This window comes from Larus michahellis, chromosome 2 (assembly GCF_964199755.1).
Source record: "Larus michahellis chromosome 2, bLarMic1.1, whole genome shotgun sequence".
Classification (NCBI taxonomy): Eukaryota; Metazoa; Chordata; class Aves; order Charadriiformes; family Laridae; genus Larus; species Larus michahellis.
This window is the reverse complement of record NC_133897.1, coordinates 18,728,357-18,744,900: the sequence shown is the minus strand read 5'-3', so window position 1 is coordinate 18,744,900 and position 16,544 is coordinate 18,728,357. Positions and strand designations below refer to the sequence as shown.

Below are 16,544 nucleotides of genomic sequence, written 5' to 3'. Positions count from 1 at the left end.
AGCTGGGGGAACTGGGGTTGTTTAGCCTGGAGAAAAGGAGGCTGAGGGCAGCCCTTATTGCTCTCTACAACTACCTGAAAGGAGGGTGTAGCGAGGTGGGGTTGGTCTCTTCTCCCAGGTAACAAGCAATATGATTCTATGTTTCTATGAGCAGAGGAAACAGCCTCAAGTTGTGGCAGGGGAGGTTTAGATTGCATATGAGGAAAAATTTCTTCACTGAAAGGGTTGTCAAGCACTGGGACAGGCTGCCCAAGGAAGTGGTTGAGTTGCCATTCCTGGACATATTTAAGATGAGTAGATGTGGTGCTGAGGGACATAGTTTAGTGGTGGGCTTGGCATTGCTGGGTTTGTGGTTGGACTTGATGACCTTAAAAAACTTTTCCAACCTAAATGATTCTATGATATCTCCAATTTATTGTTTTGCTAACTGTAAGAAGTTAGATAAGACGGGGATTTTACTCTTGGCCTGGTATAAAACCTGATTTCGTCAAGAATTTACTACTTCAGGGAAGCAGTTTTGAACTTTAGTCGGGGCCACTGACTAATCGCATGACTCATTGCCTTTTTTCCCTTTGAAAGGCGTTAACGTTTTCACCACATTCTAGCATGCGTATTTGAATAAGAAACCTCACAGAACCCTATATAAATGACTTCCAAAGACTCAGCCTATTAGTACACCCTACTGGGATGATACAAGGTAAGAGTTACATAGCTCACCTGATAACTCTATAGGTGCCAAAGATTTATATTATGTTATAATTGCAAGGGCCTTATTTTTCTCTTATATGCTATTTAAGTGCTAACAATGCTTTAAAGTACCTTTGTGATAAGAGTATCTATGTTGGGCTTTGCAATATTAGGTTAGCAATGAAATATGAAATAGAAGAAAACATAGAAATCGTAGACAATTTTGAAAGAACTAAAAGAAAACTATTTTCATAGCATTTTAGAATTTGTTTTATTGGTGAAATAGACTTTACTCCTAGAAAGCCAGATTCTGGTCTCCTTATTTTTGCTAGATGGCCTGTTAACTTTCTCCGGAACCAGGAAGTAAATTTTTCAAAGTGTGACTCTGAGCAGTTGTTTTTAATTTCATATTTCAAAGCAAACCTCCAAGAAATGCCAACTATGAATGATGTGTGGGGCTGCAAAACAGCCTCATCTCTGCTTAACTGCCATGAGTCAATAACTGAGATGGGCTTTTTGGGACCTAGTGTGGTATCACTGAGGCGAGAATCTGTCACCAGTGCCAAGAATCCCCCAAAATGCCTTTCAACATGAATCTTCTCCTCTTTGTGGGCTGAAGCAAGTCCAAGAGGACTGATGTGTTCCGAGGTGGGCATCCTAGTGAGTTCTAATTAATTGAATTGAACTGATTTTTATCTCACAAGTTCCCTTCCCAGAATTAAGGAAAAAAAACCCCAGCTTTAAATTTTATACTGAGGTATTTAATTTCATCTCAAACAATTTTTTTTCTTTGACATCTAACTTGTTGAAAAACATCATGTTTTATTTGGAGTTGCTTCAACAAAAAGCTTTCCCTGCGAAGCTGCAAATGAGGTGAATGGCCAGTTATTCGTATGGCTGTAGTGGGGCTCCCTGGAGACTGCGCACTGTCAGGAAGACAGAGATCTTGCAGCTTTTGGTGGCTTTGAGCATGGTTTGTGAGGGTTAATCTGTGACTATAGATGGAGCTGATTTAGAGAAAAGCTAAGCAGCCTTGGGATCCAGCAAAGCAGAGCTCTGAATAAGGTTTTGCTTTCCAGGCACTTTTCCAGCGTGTGGAAGACGCATCTTTTGTTCCTTCAGCTACTTGATTGTCTGTTGCCTGTTTACACGGTCTGATTTTAAGAGGTAATTTGCAGAGTCTGTTTGGCAGATCTGCTTTATGGATAGAGAAGATAGGGCTGAAAGCGTGCCTTGGTCAATGCACAATTCACTTCTCTACGTGAGAAGCGAAGCAGCACTGATCTAGGGAGAGGCTCGAGAGCAGATCAGCTGGTGGCAGGAGTAGCAGAGGTTAACAGAAAAAAAAGGCAGTGTCTGGGAATGAGGGAGCCTGGGGAATAGTCAGAGATTTTCCTCTAAAAGTAGAGACGACAAGAAAAATACCCTGCAGCTCTGGTCACCTGTGAAGAATGTCATTTCTCATCACAACCAAAAGCAGATCATTCAAGATTAATCAAGTTTTTAGCAAGTATGTGCGCCTGTGGGAAGTTCACCTTTTAACCTAATATTTATTTAATGCTAAGTGCATAATGGTTTGAGCTGGCTGACACTTATACCTGTATTGTACAGCCCAGGAGATGGAGATCGAGACTGCGGATGAAATTGCTATTGTGGGAATAGGATGCAACTTTCCTGGAGGTAAGTTTTGGGTAAAAGCAAAGCAGGCTGCCGAGTGAACATTGAAAAGCACAGTCATTTATTAATGTTGAAATGGAGGAAAACAACATGTTCCGCGCTCACTTTTGTAGAATTCATTGCTTTGCTACTTGTAGGGTCTTTTTAAAAGGTCACGCTGTGGTGGAAACTAATTGGTTCAAATCTGTCTGCCGACAGAGAGACCTGCAGTGCTGCCTGCGGGCAGGGCACTGAGCTGCGCACGCGAAACTCATACACATGAACTGGGTGGGCATGGGATGGTTTGAGCTGTCTGCACGCGCGCTGGCTGGATGGCTGTGTGTTGTTGCAGGACTGCGCATCCACAGGGACAGGACAGATCGAGGGCCTGCCAATATCACCACCTCTGCCTGTAGTATAAATAGGTTGGGTCTTACTAAAAGAAAGCTTCCTCCTTTATTACAGTGCTCACTTTGAAAGGTGCCAGAAGAGAGCAGAGCTGGATAAATACAGCTCTGTCTCTAGTCCAATTCTGCCTCTTACAAATACAAACCTAAGTACTGCCTCTTGTACGAGATGGGAAGCTTCAGTAAAGAACTAGTGTTGCCTACCATAGTAAAAGACAGCAGCCTGTATTACAGTAGTCTCATATTTACGATCGTAGTGACAATCGGGCCTTATGACAGTGACAGCTGACTTTATATTCTGAGTTTAGATGGTTGACTGAAATTAGATGGGTGGAGATGTTCAGATCGCTGTGAGAGATCTCTAGGTTCTGGCTGCTGCTGTCAAGCTCTCCATGTTCTTTACACTAGATAGAGGCAGATTTTAAAAATCTAGAAATGATCCAGGCAGTGGAATACGGTTCTGTTCTTGCAAGTCGGCATTCAGCCCTAAAGGTGACCACGCTAGTCTCTCCCTTTTTCTGTTTTCTTTCTCGCCCTCACCACGTTTCAGTTTCTGGCTTCATTTTGTACAAGACTCAATAGGTGTATACCTAATGTATCCATGTGGCACAGTGATAACTATGTGGCCCATAGCTAACTGTGGGCAAACATGAATGGTTCTGAATCTGGTAAAGTGCTAGTAAATACGCAGCAGCAGTCTCTTGCCCGAGCATTAAATAGCAATTTGGTGCAAGCCATCTGTTGGTCCAGACATGCCAGTAAAGGGACTCTCTTCAGAAATGTTGTGCTTAATTACCTCGCCATGCAGTAAGCGAACACGTGTCTCATGCTGCACTGTGCGTGCTCAGAACTGCGTTTCTGGCCTTGCCTCAAAAGAACCGTTGAGTGATGGGAGCTGATGAAGTACCCCGTGTGTGGCTGGTGTCTGAGGCTGTGTCTGTGATGATGGACTCACCATGGGGGGGATTAGGTGGGAATGCTCTCCTGTGGTCACTGTTGCTGTCTGCTAGCAGGGTCCCCAGCCCTGTGTCGGTTAGAGCTCTCCTGGTCAGTGCTGGGGCATGGCACAGGTTAGCAAGGGTCTGTTTGCAGAGTGAGTGGGGGTGCAGCCAGTACATATCTTGGGTGAAGTGAAAGCTGGGAGAAGGAGAAATGTGGGCCACTGTGTGGATGCCATGTTTGTTGGTTTCAGGGCTAAGAAGGTGGCCCAGACTTATCCTCAGTGCCTGGAGCTGAAGCTCTGGATCAAAACCAGTGAGGACAGGGTCCCTGACAATCCAGTAGCAAGGTGTTTGATGCTGTCAGTGTTGAATATACACATACTTTTATGTTTGATTTAGGCGCCCTTCTAGCATTAGGGACAAAGGATAATGCCTCTGGCATTTTCCCAGTATTTGTAGGCTCAGTCTGTCTTCAAAGAGCTAATGTCCAGAGATGATCTCTTGCTGCCAATGGAGCTGCCTGAGGAGCGGTGCTGTACAGATACAGAAAGACCTCATCGTACTTGTGTGGTCATTAAGGACACGCTGCATGTATATAGTAGAGGCAGTGACATGGTAGGGAAATGAGGACAGCAGAAAGTAAAGGATTTTGTGCGGTTCCTCTGCTTTTAGGCAAGAGTGAAGGGATCCGTCTTGCCTTTCCATTTTCCTCTCACCAAAGAATGATCGTTTCTTTCTCTGGTGATTCTACTGGAGCAACCTAGATTTATTTGTGGGAGTTCCTTGTAAGTGAGCGTGCATTTCTGGGTCTGCATGGGGAGGGGGAGCACCTAATTTAATCTACTTTAAAACCTTCTGTACAACAGGTGATGGAGTTGACAATTTCTGGAAAGTCCTGGAGGAAGGCAAAAACTGCACAGTAGAAATCCCCCCTGAGAGATTCAATGTCAAAGACTGGTACGATCCGGATGATAACAAGCCAGGAAAAATATGTACAACGCGAGCTGCTCTTCTCGATGAGTGAGTCTGCTACTATGCAGTGCCCCTGATTTTTTTTGTACTTAGATTAACATGTCCAGCCTTTCAGAGGGTGCAAGGCACAAGGAGAGCTTATAAATGGGACCTAGGAACCAGCTTTCTTTATCTCACATGATGAACATGCAGTTGTCAAACTGCAGGGATTCCTGGTGTGTGACACCGATGAGCAAATTAAGGTGCAGGCCATGTTAAGCACATATGTACCTGGCTGGGAACACATATGACCTTTGATTACATCATTGAACGTGTATGTATGTACCCACCATATGTTGAGATGTCACCTGCCATGTGATGGGGGCATTTGCATTTTGGGTATACAGACGTACACATGCATTATGCCTGAGGGGGAGTATACTGGATCTGAGGTGGGCTCCAGCCTGCCAAACAATTCATACTGTCTGTAGTACTATGGACTATGGAGGAAGGTGTCAAGAGTATGCGGGCATGACAATTCAGAGACAAAGTAAGGAAGTCTGGTTTTGCTAGATAGTCAAGAAGGGGATCTTGTGCTTAATTTGAGTGTTATGCTTGCTTGTAAAACTGAATTATTCATAATGTCATAATAATCTTGCTTTGCTCTGGGCTCACACTGTCATGTCTGAAAAAACCCAACTTTTTCTTTATTCTGAGTCACTCCTCCATAACACTGAGGGATTATGTGTGTACAAGTATCAGGTAAAGATACTAGTGTAAAGAGAAAGTGTGGAGGAGCAAACTACAGTATGCATTCCTTCACTTGTGTCCTCATGTCTCATGTCAAATTATCTCAGAGATAGGGGTACAGCTCTACAGGGGCTATGACTAGTGCAAAGAACAGCAAATTACAGTAAGATCAGCATAAGTGTCTTTTATTTTAAATCCACATTCACCTTAAATCCTCAGGCTGTAGACCTTTACTCAAACGAGAGGTTCACATGTGCAGAAGCAATCTTACTGGCTCTGGAGAATAATGCTTAGAAGGTTTGAATCGTAGGACCCAGAATTACTTCAGTGATTACTCCCATGTTAGATATTGAATTCTCCACTGAAATCAAGACAGGATAGAAGGCCAATACAAATCTGATCTTGGGATACAAGATTAACCCTGGGATTGGTTGTTTGTAAGCATGGGCCTACTTTCAAGGTTTTTTTTAAAGATAAGCACACACATACACACATAAGATATTTTGAATTTATTATTGGAGAAGTTGGGGTATCTCTTGGAAACATTTGAGCTGATCCTCTACTTATTGGTTTTAAATTGTAAAGCATTGGTCTATATTGCCCTAAATAATTTAGAAGACAATATGTGTTTAAAACTTGTTGGCTAAAACCACATTACAGCAGAGGGAGTCTCATTCTGCAAATTTTCATAATCCGAGGAGTCCTGTTGGTACTAGTGGGATAACCAAGTGAATAAAAATTTCTAGGAGGGGGGCTCATAACTCTGGAATGCAGAATCGTTGATAAAAACACATATTTTGTGGTGGGACATCAAACATCCTTGGCCTATAAACATTTTCTTCTGAATTTCATAAATGGGAACCGTGGCCTAACCAGCAGTTACTGCTTTGCTTTTCATGAAATTGCAAAAAATGTGTACTTTGAGTCTTCTGGTATTGTATATGTATTGTACCATTTTCTGGTCTGTGTATTTTAGATTTAATTCGTTTGACAACCACCTGTTTGGGATTAATAATATGGAAGCTGAACGCATGGATCCGCAGCAGAAGTTATTGATAGAATGCACATACAAAGCCCTGGAGGATGCAGGAGTCCCCATAGAAGCTATCAGTGGCACCAAAACAGGTGTTTTTATTGGTAAGATGAACGTTTCATGGTGAAGAAAGTATGTTTGAACCTCACGAAAACTGGAGCACTCCTTCATAAACTTTACATGCACATCTAGCACTGGAGGTCTAAGGCTACTGTGCTGTGACGCTACTGGTTATTTTTGGTAAGGATTACCAGGCTACTCTAGAAGTTCACGATATAATTCACGTATCTCTTTAGGTGCTCCTCTTAGTGTCTTCAGGCACTGAAGCTAAATCAGGAAATAGTTAAAGGGGCTACCCAACCCTTCCCAGGAACGATACTCTCAAGACAAACCTACACTTTTTTCCACTATACCGTTTCCCAGTATAGCATTTGTTAAGGTGTTGTAGGGATTAATATCCTTTTAAACCAGCAGAAATCCTCCCGTAGTTATTAGTATGCTACCAAGGTGCACTTGTCCAACTGCTTACCTCAGTACGTGGAAGAGTTATGGAGAAGATTATACTGGGTGCTGTTGAAAGACATTTAAAGGACAATGCAATCATCAGGAACAGTCACCATGGGTTCCCAACCGGAAAGTTCTGTTTAATCTGATATCCTTCTACAATCAGGCCACCCACCTAGTGGGGGAAGAGAAGGCAGTGGATGTAGTTTTTCTGAATTTTAGTAAGGTTTTTGATCTTGTCCCTCACAGCATCCTTCTGGACAAGTCCAACTGTGAGACGACCAGGTCCAGGCTGCACTGGGTGAGGAAGTAGCTGAACAGCAGGGCTCAAAGGGTTGAAGAGAACAGGGCTACATCTGGCTGGTGACCGGTCACCAGCAGTGTTCATCAGGGTGCATTTCTAGGGCCAGTTCTGTTGAACATTTTTATCAAGGACCTGGATGCAGGAGTTGAATGCACCATTAGTAAGTTTGCTGATGATACTAAATTGGGAGGTGCTGTTGACCCTCTCAAGGGACACGAGGCCGAGAGGGATCTAGATAGATTGGAGCATTGTGCAGTCCTCAGTGGCATGAAATTTGACAAGAACAAATGCTGGATTCTGCATCCGGGATGAAGTAACAGTGGACACAAGTCTAAACGGGGAGAGGAGTGGCTGGAGAGCAGCCCTGCAGAAAGGGATCTGGTGCATTAAATAGAGGTCAAAGGGGTGATTCTCCTGCTGTATTTAGCATTGGTGCAGCCTCACCTTGAGTATTCTGTGCAGTTTTGGCCCTCACAATTTAAAAAGGAGATGTCCAGAGGAGGGCAACAAAGCTGGTGAAAGGGCTGGAAGGCATGTCCTATGAGGAGCAGCTAAGGACTCTGGGTCTGTCCAGTTTGGAGAACAGGAGAGTGAGGGGCGAGCTCTGCTCCCTATGGCTTCCTGAGGAAGGGAGGTGGAGAGGGAGGTGCTGAGCTCTTCTCCCTGGTATCCTGTGACAAGGTGTATGGGAATGGTTCAAAGCTGTGCCAGAGGAGGTTCAGACTTGGCGTTAGGAAGAATTTATTTACAGAGAGAGTGATCAAACACTGGAAGAGGCTCCCTTGAGGGGTGGTTCATGCCCCAAGCCTGTCAGTGTGTAAGAGGCATTTGGAAAATGCCCTTAATAACAGGCTTTAACTTTTGGTGAGCCCTGAATTCGTCATGCAGTGGACTAGAGAATCACTGTAGGCCCCTTCCAACTGAACTATTCTGCTCTGCTCTATTCTATTCCATTCCATTCCATTGATTCTATCAAGGAGCTAGAATAACAGCACATTTTTGCTGATGTAACCTGTGTCCCTTTTAAGAGGAATTTTCAGGGATGGTTAGGCTGATGAAACTATAGGGGCAAACTGTTTAGATCATCTTTTAGTCTGAGACACGCTCTTCTTTCACAGAGGTGACTATTCCTTGCTCGCTGACTTTTCTGCATTTTCCACACGTGCCTGTGGACTTGGGGATCCACTTTATTTCGAGCACGTATGCTCCCAGAAAGAGGACACAAGTCCTCTCACAGGCCCTGTTCTTTTCTATTTCTGTCTTACTTACTGTATCACAGTGAGCAGACCAAAGATAAATAAAAAGCACTGGATGTAGCTTATGCTGTGACCTTTAACTTGGAACATGCGAAGAATTGAAGCTAATGTCCTGTACATTTATATCCCACCTATCCTCATTGTAACTTCTTAATATCTATTCCCATAGTGAAACAAACCCAACCACTCTCAAACTGAGAAACAGGGGTCTGAGGAGGCTACACAGAGCTTAGCTGCATCATACAATGAGTTAAGCAATCAGGAAACGCCCGTCATTTACTGTGCAGGTAGAAATGTCCAGTGTTAGATACGTTTGTGTAAGTTGGGTCCAGAGGAATTGCTGGGAGTTTTGCCTTGGACTTGCGTTGAAACAAAGTTTCACCACAGGAGCACTGACTTCATGTAGTTTACTATTAAAACAGAAACCCAAAACATGCTGTCAGGTTTAAAGCTGTACATCCCTTTTGTTTGCTTGGCTTAACGTGACACATATTTAATATTTTTGCAGGTCTTATGAATCAAGACTATGAAATTGTAACAAGCAGAGCAGCGAGTGAAATAAATCATTATGATGGTACTGGAGCAGCAATGAGCATTGCTGCTAACAGGGTCTCATTCACTTTTAATCTGACTGGACCATCACTGACGATTGACACTGCATGTTCATCTTTTCTTTTTGCTCTACACTACGCCTTGCAAGCAATTAAATCAGGTAATGGGACGGAAGAGAAGCTGGACAATGAAATTAGACTTGCTACTGTTTCTGTGCATCATCTTGGACATCTCAACATGAGCGTCTTTCCATTTTACTCCAGGAGACTGTGAGGCAGCAATCTGCGGTGGAGTGAACTGCATAATAGATCCCCGCACCTTTGTGTCTCTCAGTAAAGCAAAAATGATCTCTCCCGAGGGAATAAGCAAACCCTTCTCCAAAAAGGCAGATGGCTATGGAAGGGGAGAAGGCTGTGGTGTTGTTTTCCTCAAACCACTGAAAAAGGTAAGGTTGCTTGTGAAGCAGCCTAAAGTAGGACTGGTTCCTTACCTGAATTTCATACCTCCAATTCTCATAATTACTCCAGAAAAGATTTTCCAATTCAAGTTTAGGATTAATGAAGCACTTACTGAGCATTAAGCATTTATGCACTTCCCCTACCGTGGGGAAGGGATCACACATTTAAAAGTCAGTATTATACTCTGTCTGTTCGTTGTTTTGTTGTTATGTTTTGGTTTGTCCTATACAGGGAAAGCATGGGATTATTAAAGATAATTTTACCTTTTTATGACACAGGCAAAAGAAGATTACAGCAAAATCTGGGGTGTTATAAACATCAGTGCAGTAAATCAGAACGGTAGGTCCATGACTCCAATCACAAGACCGTCTCAAATAGAGCAAGAGAAGTTACTGCGCAGCATTTATGGAACTCATGTTGATCCCTCAGTTGTGCAGTACGTTGAAGCACACGGTACAGGAACTGCCGCTGGAGATCCTGTTGAAGCTGAAAGCCTGGGTAGTGTCATTTGTAAAAACAGGTCTTCACAAGTTTCCATTCTGAAAATGGGTTCCGTGAAAGGAAATATTGGCCACACTGAATCAGCTGCTGGAGCAGCAGGGTTAATCAAAGTGCTTCTGATGATGCATCATGGGAAGATTGTTCCCTCCTTGCATTACTCAAAGGAGATGAGCAGCATCGATACAGAGAAATTGAACCTTGCAATTCCCACAGCTGTAGAGCCCTGGGAAGAATCCCCTGAGCATGGAAGAGTAGCTGGCATCAACTGCTTTGGATTTGGAGGAACCAATGCTCATGTGGTAGTCAGGCAGATTAAGCAGCTAGAGCCTCTTCCCGCCTTTAAGAGGCCCCTTGAATTAGTTCTGCTGTCAGCAGCATCAAGTAAGTCCCTTCAGATGACAATGGCCGATACAGCTGACCAGCTGCGCACAAGAAACTCTGTAACTCTCCCAGGTCTGGCCTACACGTCTGCCTGCAGAAGAAGCCATGCCAACTATAGGTACCGAAAAGCGTTTGTCACAAATTCTCTCCAACACTTGCAGCAAGAAGTTACATCGGCAGCGAGCACTGAACTTGCCGTGTCAAAGGTGGAACCACAGCTGGTGTTTGTGTTCTGTGGCAACGGCGTAACGCTGAAGGAGTTCAGCGAGGTACTGCTGAGCTCAGAGCCAGTGTTCAGAGATAAGTGTGAGGAAATAGAAGCACTTTTTCAGAAACATGCTCCCATCAGCCTCCTGCCAGGAAGAGGCCATAGCGCAAAGGATTTGTTGGATCCAGAGCTTTCCCAGCCCTTGCTTTTTACCCTGCAGGTTGCCTTAGCTTCCCTTCTGAAATACTGGGGCATTAAACCAGTCACTGCTGTTGGCCACTCGGTAGGGGAAGTTGCTGCTGCGCATTTTGCTGGGTACCTTTCCCTGGCAGATGCAGTCAAAGTGATTTATCACCGGAGCCGGCTGCAGGCAAAGACTGCCAGTGGCAGAATGTTGGTGGTTGGAAACATCCCTGTTCAAGAGATTGCTGAATGTCTGCATGGCTACTCAGGAAAGGTGTGCATTGCAGCTTTCAACAGCCCAGTTTCCTGCACCTTGTCTGGGCATTCAGACTCTGTGGATGCTGTGCAGAGAGATCTAGCTCAAGCTTTCAGCCAGAGAAACATCTTTCTTCACGTTTTAAATGTCCCAGCTGCGTACCACAGCCCCAGCATGGATATGATACTTGGGGAGTTGGAAGAGAACATAAAAACTTTAGAAAAACAAAAGGGGGAAATTGAAGTGATCTCAACGCTGACTGGGGTGGCTGCTTCTGAAAATGACTTTGCTCAGGGCAAATTCTGGGCCCGGCATACTCGTGAGCCTGTTGCTTTCACTCAAGCCATCAAAACTGCAGCTAGAGACAGGGAAAACGTGGTGTTTGTGGAAATAAGTCCTCACCGAGCATTGCAGCGAAGCATAAAGGAAACTCTAGGAAAGAGCACAAAGGTGTTCTCTTCTTTGCAAACTGATGCAGAGTATCAGACACTCTTCACCCTGGTAGGAAATCTGTTTGAACTGGGATATAATCCCAACTGGCAGCACTTTTATAATGGGTATCAAAGCGCTCCAGTGGCCATTCCGCGGTATCAATTTGATCGCAAAAAACTCATGGCCTATCTGGATATCCATCAACGAGCAAATCAAAGAAGTGTCAGCTCCAGTCATCCTTTGATTTATGGCATAAACAGTGACAACACGGAGTTTGGCTGCCTGCTGTCTCAGGAGACGACATCGTACTTATATGAGCACAAGAACAATGGTGTGGCTTTAGTCCCTGGTGCTTTTTATGTGGAGCTTGGTCTGGCCTCTGTGATGAACAGCTCAAGACCTCGAATGCCTCTGAGTACTTGCCAGATGAGCATCAGTTTTTCTGCGCCGTGTGTTCTCACACAGAGTTCGCAAGTCTTGAATATCAAGCTGAGTCCACAAAAAGCAGTGACAGCCTTTGAGATAGTCTCTTCCTCCAACGCAGTTTATGCTACGGGCCATGTTGTAAAGGGGCCTGAAGCTGTGGTGGAAGAAAGCACCATCTGCGTCCAAGACATCTATCAAAGATGCAGGTCAGTGGTTAGCAGAGAGGAGGTTTATGAAGCACTGTCTGAGATTGGCTTTCAGTATGGTTCCATGTTCAGGCAGCTCAGTGACGTGCATTATTGCCAGGAACTAAAGGAAGGTATAACAAACATAAAGGTGAACAAGGAGACTGTCAGAGAGATGCACAACTACTGCATCCATCCAGTGCTGCTCGACTGTTTTCTGCAGATGACTGCTATCATGACCTCAAGGACGGTCCAGTCCAGAGTAGGCTTTCCATCAGGGATAGGCAGCCTGGTGGTGCTCCGACCACTGGAGGAAGAAATGATGATATATATGAGAACAAGCAAATCCATTGGGAACTGCCTAGAGGTCTGTGGGTGCTTTATGGACAAACATGGCTCTGTTTTGGCTGAACTCAAGCGCGTTGCCATCACTTTCATGAAGCAAGCATCTTCCAGAGACAACGAGTTCATGTTTGAAAACAAGTGGAAAGAAGTCTCTCTTTCACAGACGATTGGATATCTGGGGGCTATGCCCAGGGTCCTAGTGTTTGCTGACAAATTTGGGATAGCTGAGCAGCTCAAAAAATACTTGCATCCTGATTCAAGATATGTTATGTATGAAGACTGGGAAGCCCTCTCGGAAGGCCATACACAGAATAAAATGAGAGCAGATGTTGAGGATTATGATGACATTCTCTTCCTGTGGGGAATTCAAAAGTTAAATGAAGACTTCCCAAGCAAAGCAGTAGACCAGTTGGCAAAATGTTGTGAAGCCTATCGCCAAGTTATTGTGGCATTAAGAGAGAAAATGTCCCGCTGTTCAGTCAGAGTTATCACCTACAGAACAACAGAGAGAGATGTGGACCATGTTAACTGTGGGTTTGCGTTGCATGGCATGACCAGAACTTGTGTCACTGAAGTTCCAGAAATCACGTTTCAGATGATTGACCTCAGCTCTTCCAGTTCCCTGGACATCTCAGTGCTAGCAGATGTTCTTGTCAAATACAAAAGTAGGGACTATCCAGAAGTTCGCATCAGCCAGGGAAGAACTTTTGTGGCTGAAATCAGACGCACACCTTTTGTAGATGCAGATTACGGCCAGCGTGTAAGATCTCTCCAGAAGTCAGAAACATTCACTTTGTACACTTCTGATCCGTACACAGCAAAAGACTTGTCTGCTGAATTATCCCCCAGCACCGCTCCTCAGCTTGAGAAACAGAGCGTTGAAATTCAAGTGGATAAAATATGTCTCCACTCAGAAGATTATTTTCCCATTAGTGTTTCTAGTCGTAACTTTGGTAATACACTGTATTGGAATTCACAAGCAGTAGGCAAACACAGACTTCTGGCTCTTGATTTCAGTGGCACAGTAACAGCAACAGGCAATGATGTGAAGAAACTTAAAGTGGGAGATCACGTGGTTTCATGTTATCCAGCTGCTGCGTCATCCAGAGTTCGGATTCCAGGAACAGTTTGTTTCAATGTAAAGAAATTCCCACGCTTTCAGAACGTCCCCTGTATGTCATACTTTATCCTTGCATGGGAAATCTTCAGTCAGAGGTTACCCAAGGGGAAAAAAGGCAGAACACTGGGTATTATTTCTACAGAGCCATCATCGGTTTTGTGCCATGTTCTTTCAGTGGCAGCAGAAGAGATGGGTTGGAGAGCAGTACTTGCAAGGCCCACTCCTGATATGTTTCAGTACGTAAACTTATGCAATGCCCTTGTTGTTCTTCCTCCAGTAAACAGACTGTCTCAGGAGGATCTGTCCCACATGTACTTTCTTAAAGATGTGGTGATAGTGTGTGGCAATCGACAGTCTGACTGTGTCCAGAATGACAGTGGAATTGATCATGAAAATGTCAGCTTCCATATCCTTACACTTGCCAGCATTTTCCAGAAAGCATCTCTAAAGGAATTGCAGAAGACTGTGCATGCGTGGATCAATTCCATGGATATGAAACGCTTTAGACATCTATCAGGTTCTGTTTTTCAGCAGACTGAGAACTTGGAAAGGATAAACTCTGTGACGTCTTATTTTACCTGCAAACCTGTCCCACTTGCTGTACTGAGAAGGCAGAAGGACAACACCATGCTTTCAGATATACCGTTGTATGAATCCCAGAAGAAGTTGTTTAAGCAGAATGCTGTTTACGTGGTAGTCGGAGGGCTCACTGGACTTGGCTTTGAAACGGTGAAATTCATAGCCGAGAATGGAGGAGGGTGTATTGCAATACTCTCCAGGAAAACTCCAAGCAATGAGAAGCAAGAAGAGATGAAGGCTTTGCAGCAGCAGTATAAAGGGAGCAAAGTATCGTTTGTGCAGTGTGATGTTACTTCGACCAGTGATGTTGAGAAAGCTTTCCAGTCCATTGCAAACATCTTTGCAAGGAGTCCAATCAAAGGAGTATTTCAAAGTGCTGTTGTTTTACATGATGGCCATGTTGAAGCTCTGACCTTGGCTGACTTTCAGAAAGTGCTGAGCCCAAAAGTAGCAGGGACCCTAAATCTTCACTGGGCTACCAGAGGCCAGGAGCTTGACTACTTTGTGTGCTATTCCTCTGTAACTTCCTTTCTGGGAAATTCCACCCAGGCAAACTACGCGGCTGCAAACTCTTTCTTGGATGTCTTCTGCCTCTACAGGAGGAACTGTGGGCTTTCAGGCCAATCCATTAACTGGGGTGCTTTGAACCTTGGCATACTGCTCAATCAAACCCATATTCAGAACATTCTGGAGTCCAAGGGCATAGACATTCTGCAAGTGCATGAAATTCATGAGTATCTCAGGAAGAGCTTACTTCTGAATAACCCGCAGCAAGCTGTCGTCAAGTTAAACTTTCAAGCTTTATCGCATCATGTTTTTTCTCGCATTCTTTCACTCAAAAGTCGCTTCATGTCACTTATATCAGAAGAATTCAGGAACCAGCTTGAAACCCCTGAGGAAACTCAAGTCCAGGATACTGCCTTGATCAAATCTGAAGACTATATCACCTTACTGGTGAGTGACCTCACCAGGTTGAGCCCAGATGAACTGACCATGAATACACCACTTTCATCGTTGGGCATGGACTCTATGTTAGCTATGACAATTCAGAACCGTGTCTTTCAAGAGAGAAAGGTGGACATACCTCTTCTGAAACTGCTCGATCCTCACACAACTCTCTCAAATTTAGTAGTAGTTTTAGAAGAAACAAGCAACGCAACTGGCAAAGCGGAGAAAAAAAAGGCTGCGGATGACAGTGCCGAAAATGGGAGCTGGCTATAGGAGTCTTCTCATTCAGGAACTGTGTAACTTGGCAGCTACCTGGAGGGGCCCTTTGGAGTATCTCAGAATATGTCGTTGCAGACAGGGTAGAAGATCTGGTGATGCTGAATGTACTCTTCTGCATCGACCCAGAAAAACTCACACCAGGTTCTTCTGCCATTGCACTAGCTGTATTAATTTCAGTCAATTGTTTGAGTTGTTACTTTCAATACTTTTACCTTCATTTTTAATTTTTTTAAACTGGAAATAGGTAGGTTGATACATATACAATTTCCTTTGGTAAATTTACATATTCAATGCGCATTGCATTTTTTAGCCCGTTTAAAAGTCTTGATCAAAATGGTGTGTTTGCACTTCTAAATGATGACTGCACCTGTAAAGCAGCACAGGTTTATCACCATTTTTGTCATCATTATGTTCTTACTGTATTATTCCTTTTTTGAATATTATCAGATGTGTATAAATACGTGTGTCATTTTGAAGGTCTTCTAGATGTTGTGAATTTCAAAGGTTTCTTCTCAAGAAATTAAACTTAATTTTTTCCTTATGTCTGCAAAAATACTAAAAATTTACCAGTTGAAAAGCATACAGTAAAGCAACTGTTTTTCTTTATTAAATAACCATCTTTTATGAAAGCTCTAATAAGCAAGAATAGTAAAAAAGTTTAAAAAACAAAACTTAAAGTGTATCTGTCATGGTTTGGGCCAGACTGACGACCGAGACGAATGACAGATGGTCTCCCCCACCTCTTTCTCCAAGGACCTCAAACCAGGAGAGTATCTTTGTCTCATTTTAATTTTTTGTCCCTCATCTGCTCTCCAAGTTTAAATTTTCCTTACCCTGACATCTGCCCTTATTTTACGCCAGTGAGGAAATACAGACTTTTCCCCAAGGACACTGAAGGAAACTTTGCTTATAGGCTTGTAATATGGGAATAGGGTCCTTGTATTGTTTCTCCCTTTTATACCTAATTAGCATTCACCCCAAGATGTCCCTCGCGGGTCTGGTAGTATTCTCCAGTGCATGGAGTGTCCACGGACTATGAGGTCCCCCTGAAACCACTTCTTCCCCAGGCTGAACAAGCCCAGTTCACACAGAAACACAGAATCGTAGGGGAGGGAAGGGACCTTCTGAGACCATCTAGTCCAACTCCCCTGCAAAGCAGGTTCACCTAGAGCAGGTTGGACAGGAATGGATCCTGTTCCCTC

At 43.9% G+C, this 16,544-nt stretch overlaps 1 protein-coding gene across 1 annotated transcript; it reads left to right on the top strand.

The window, feature by feature from the left end:
• The first annotated feature begins 2,303 nt into the window (after nt 1-2,303).
• LOC141738223 (mycocerosic acid synthase-like) lies at nt 2,304-15,336 on the top strand. Its single transcript, XM_074573419.1, has 6 exons — nt 2,304-2,367; nt 4,558-4,711; nt 6,369-6,529; nt 8,998-9,201; nt 9,305-9,486; nt 9,778-15,336. The coding sequence occupies exons 1-6, from the start codon at nt 2,307-2,309 to the stop codon at nt 15,334-15,336; spliced, it is 6,321 nt and encodes a 2,106-aa protein (XP_074429520.1). The 5' UTR covers nt 2,304-2,306.
• Nucleotides 15,337-16,544: the final 1,208 nt, after the last annotated feature.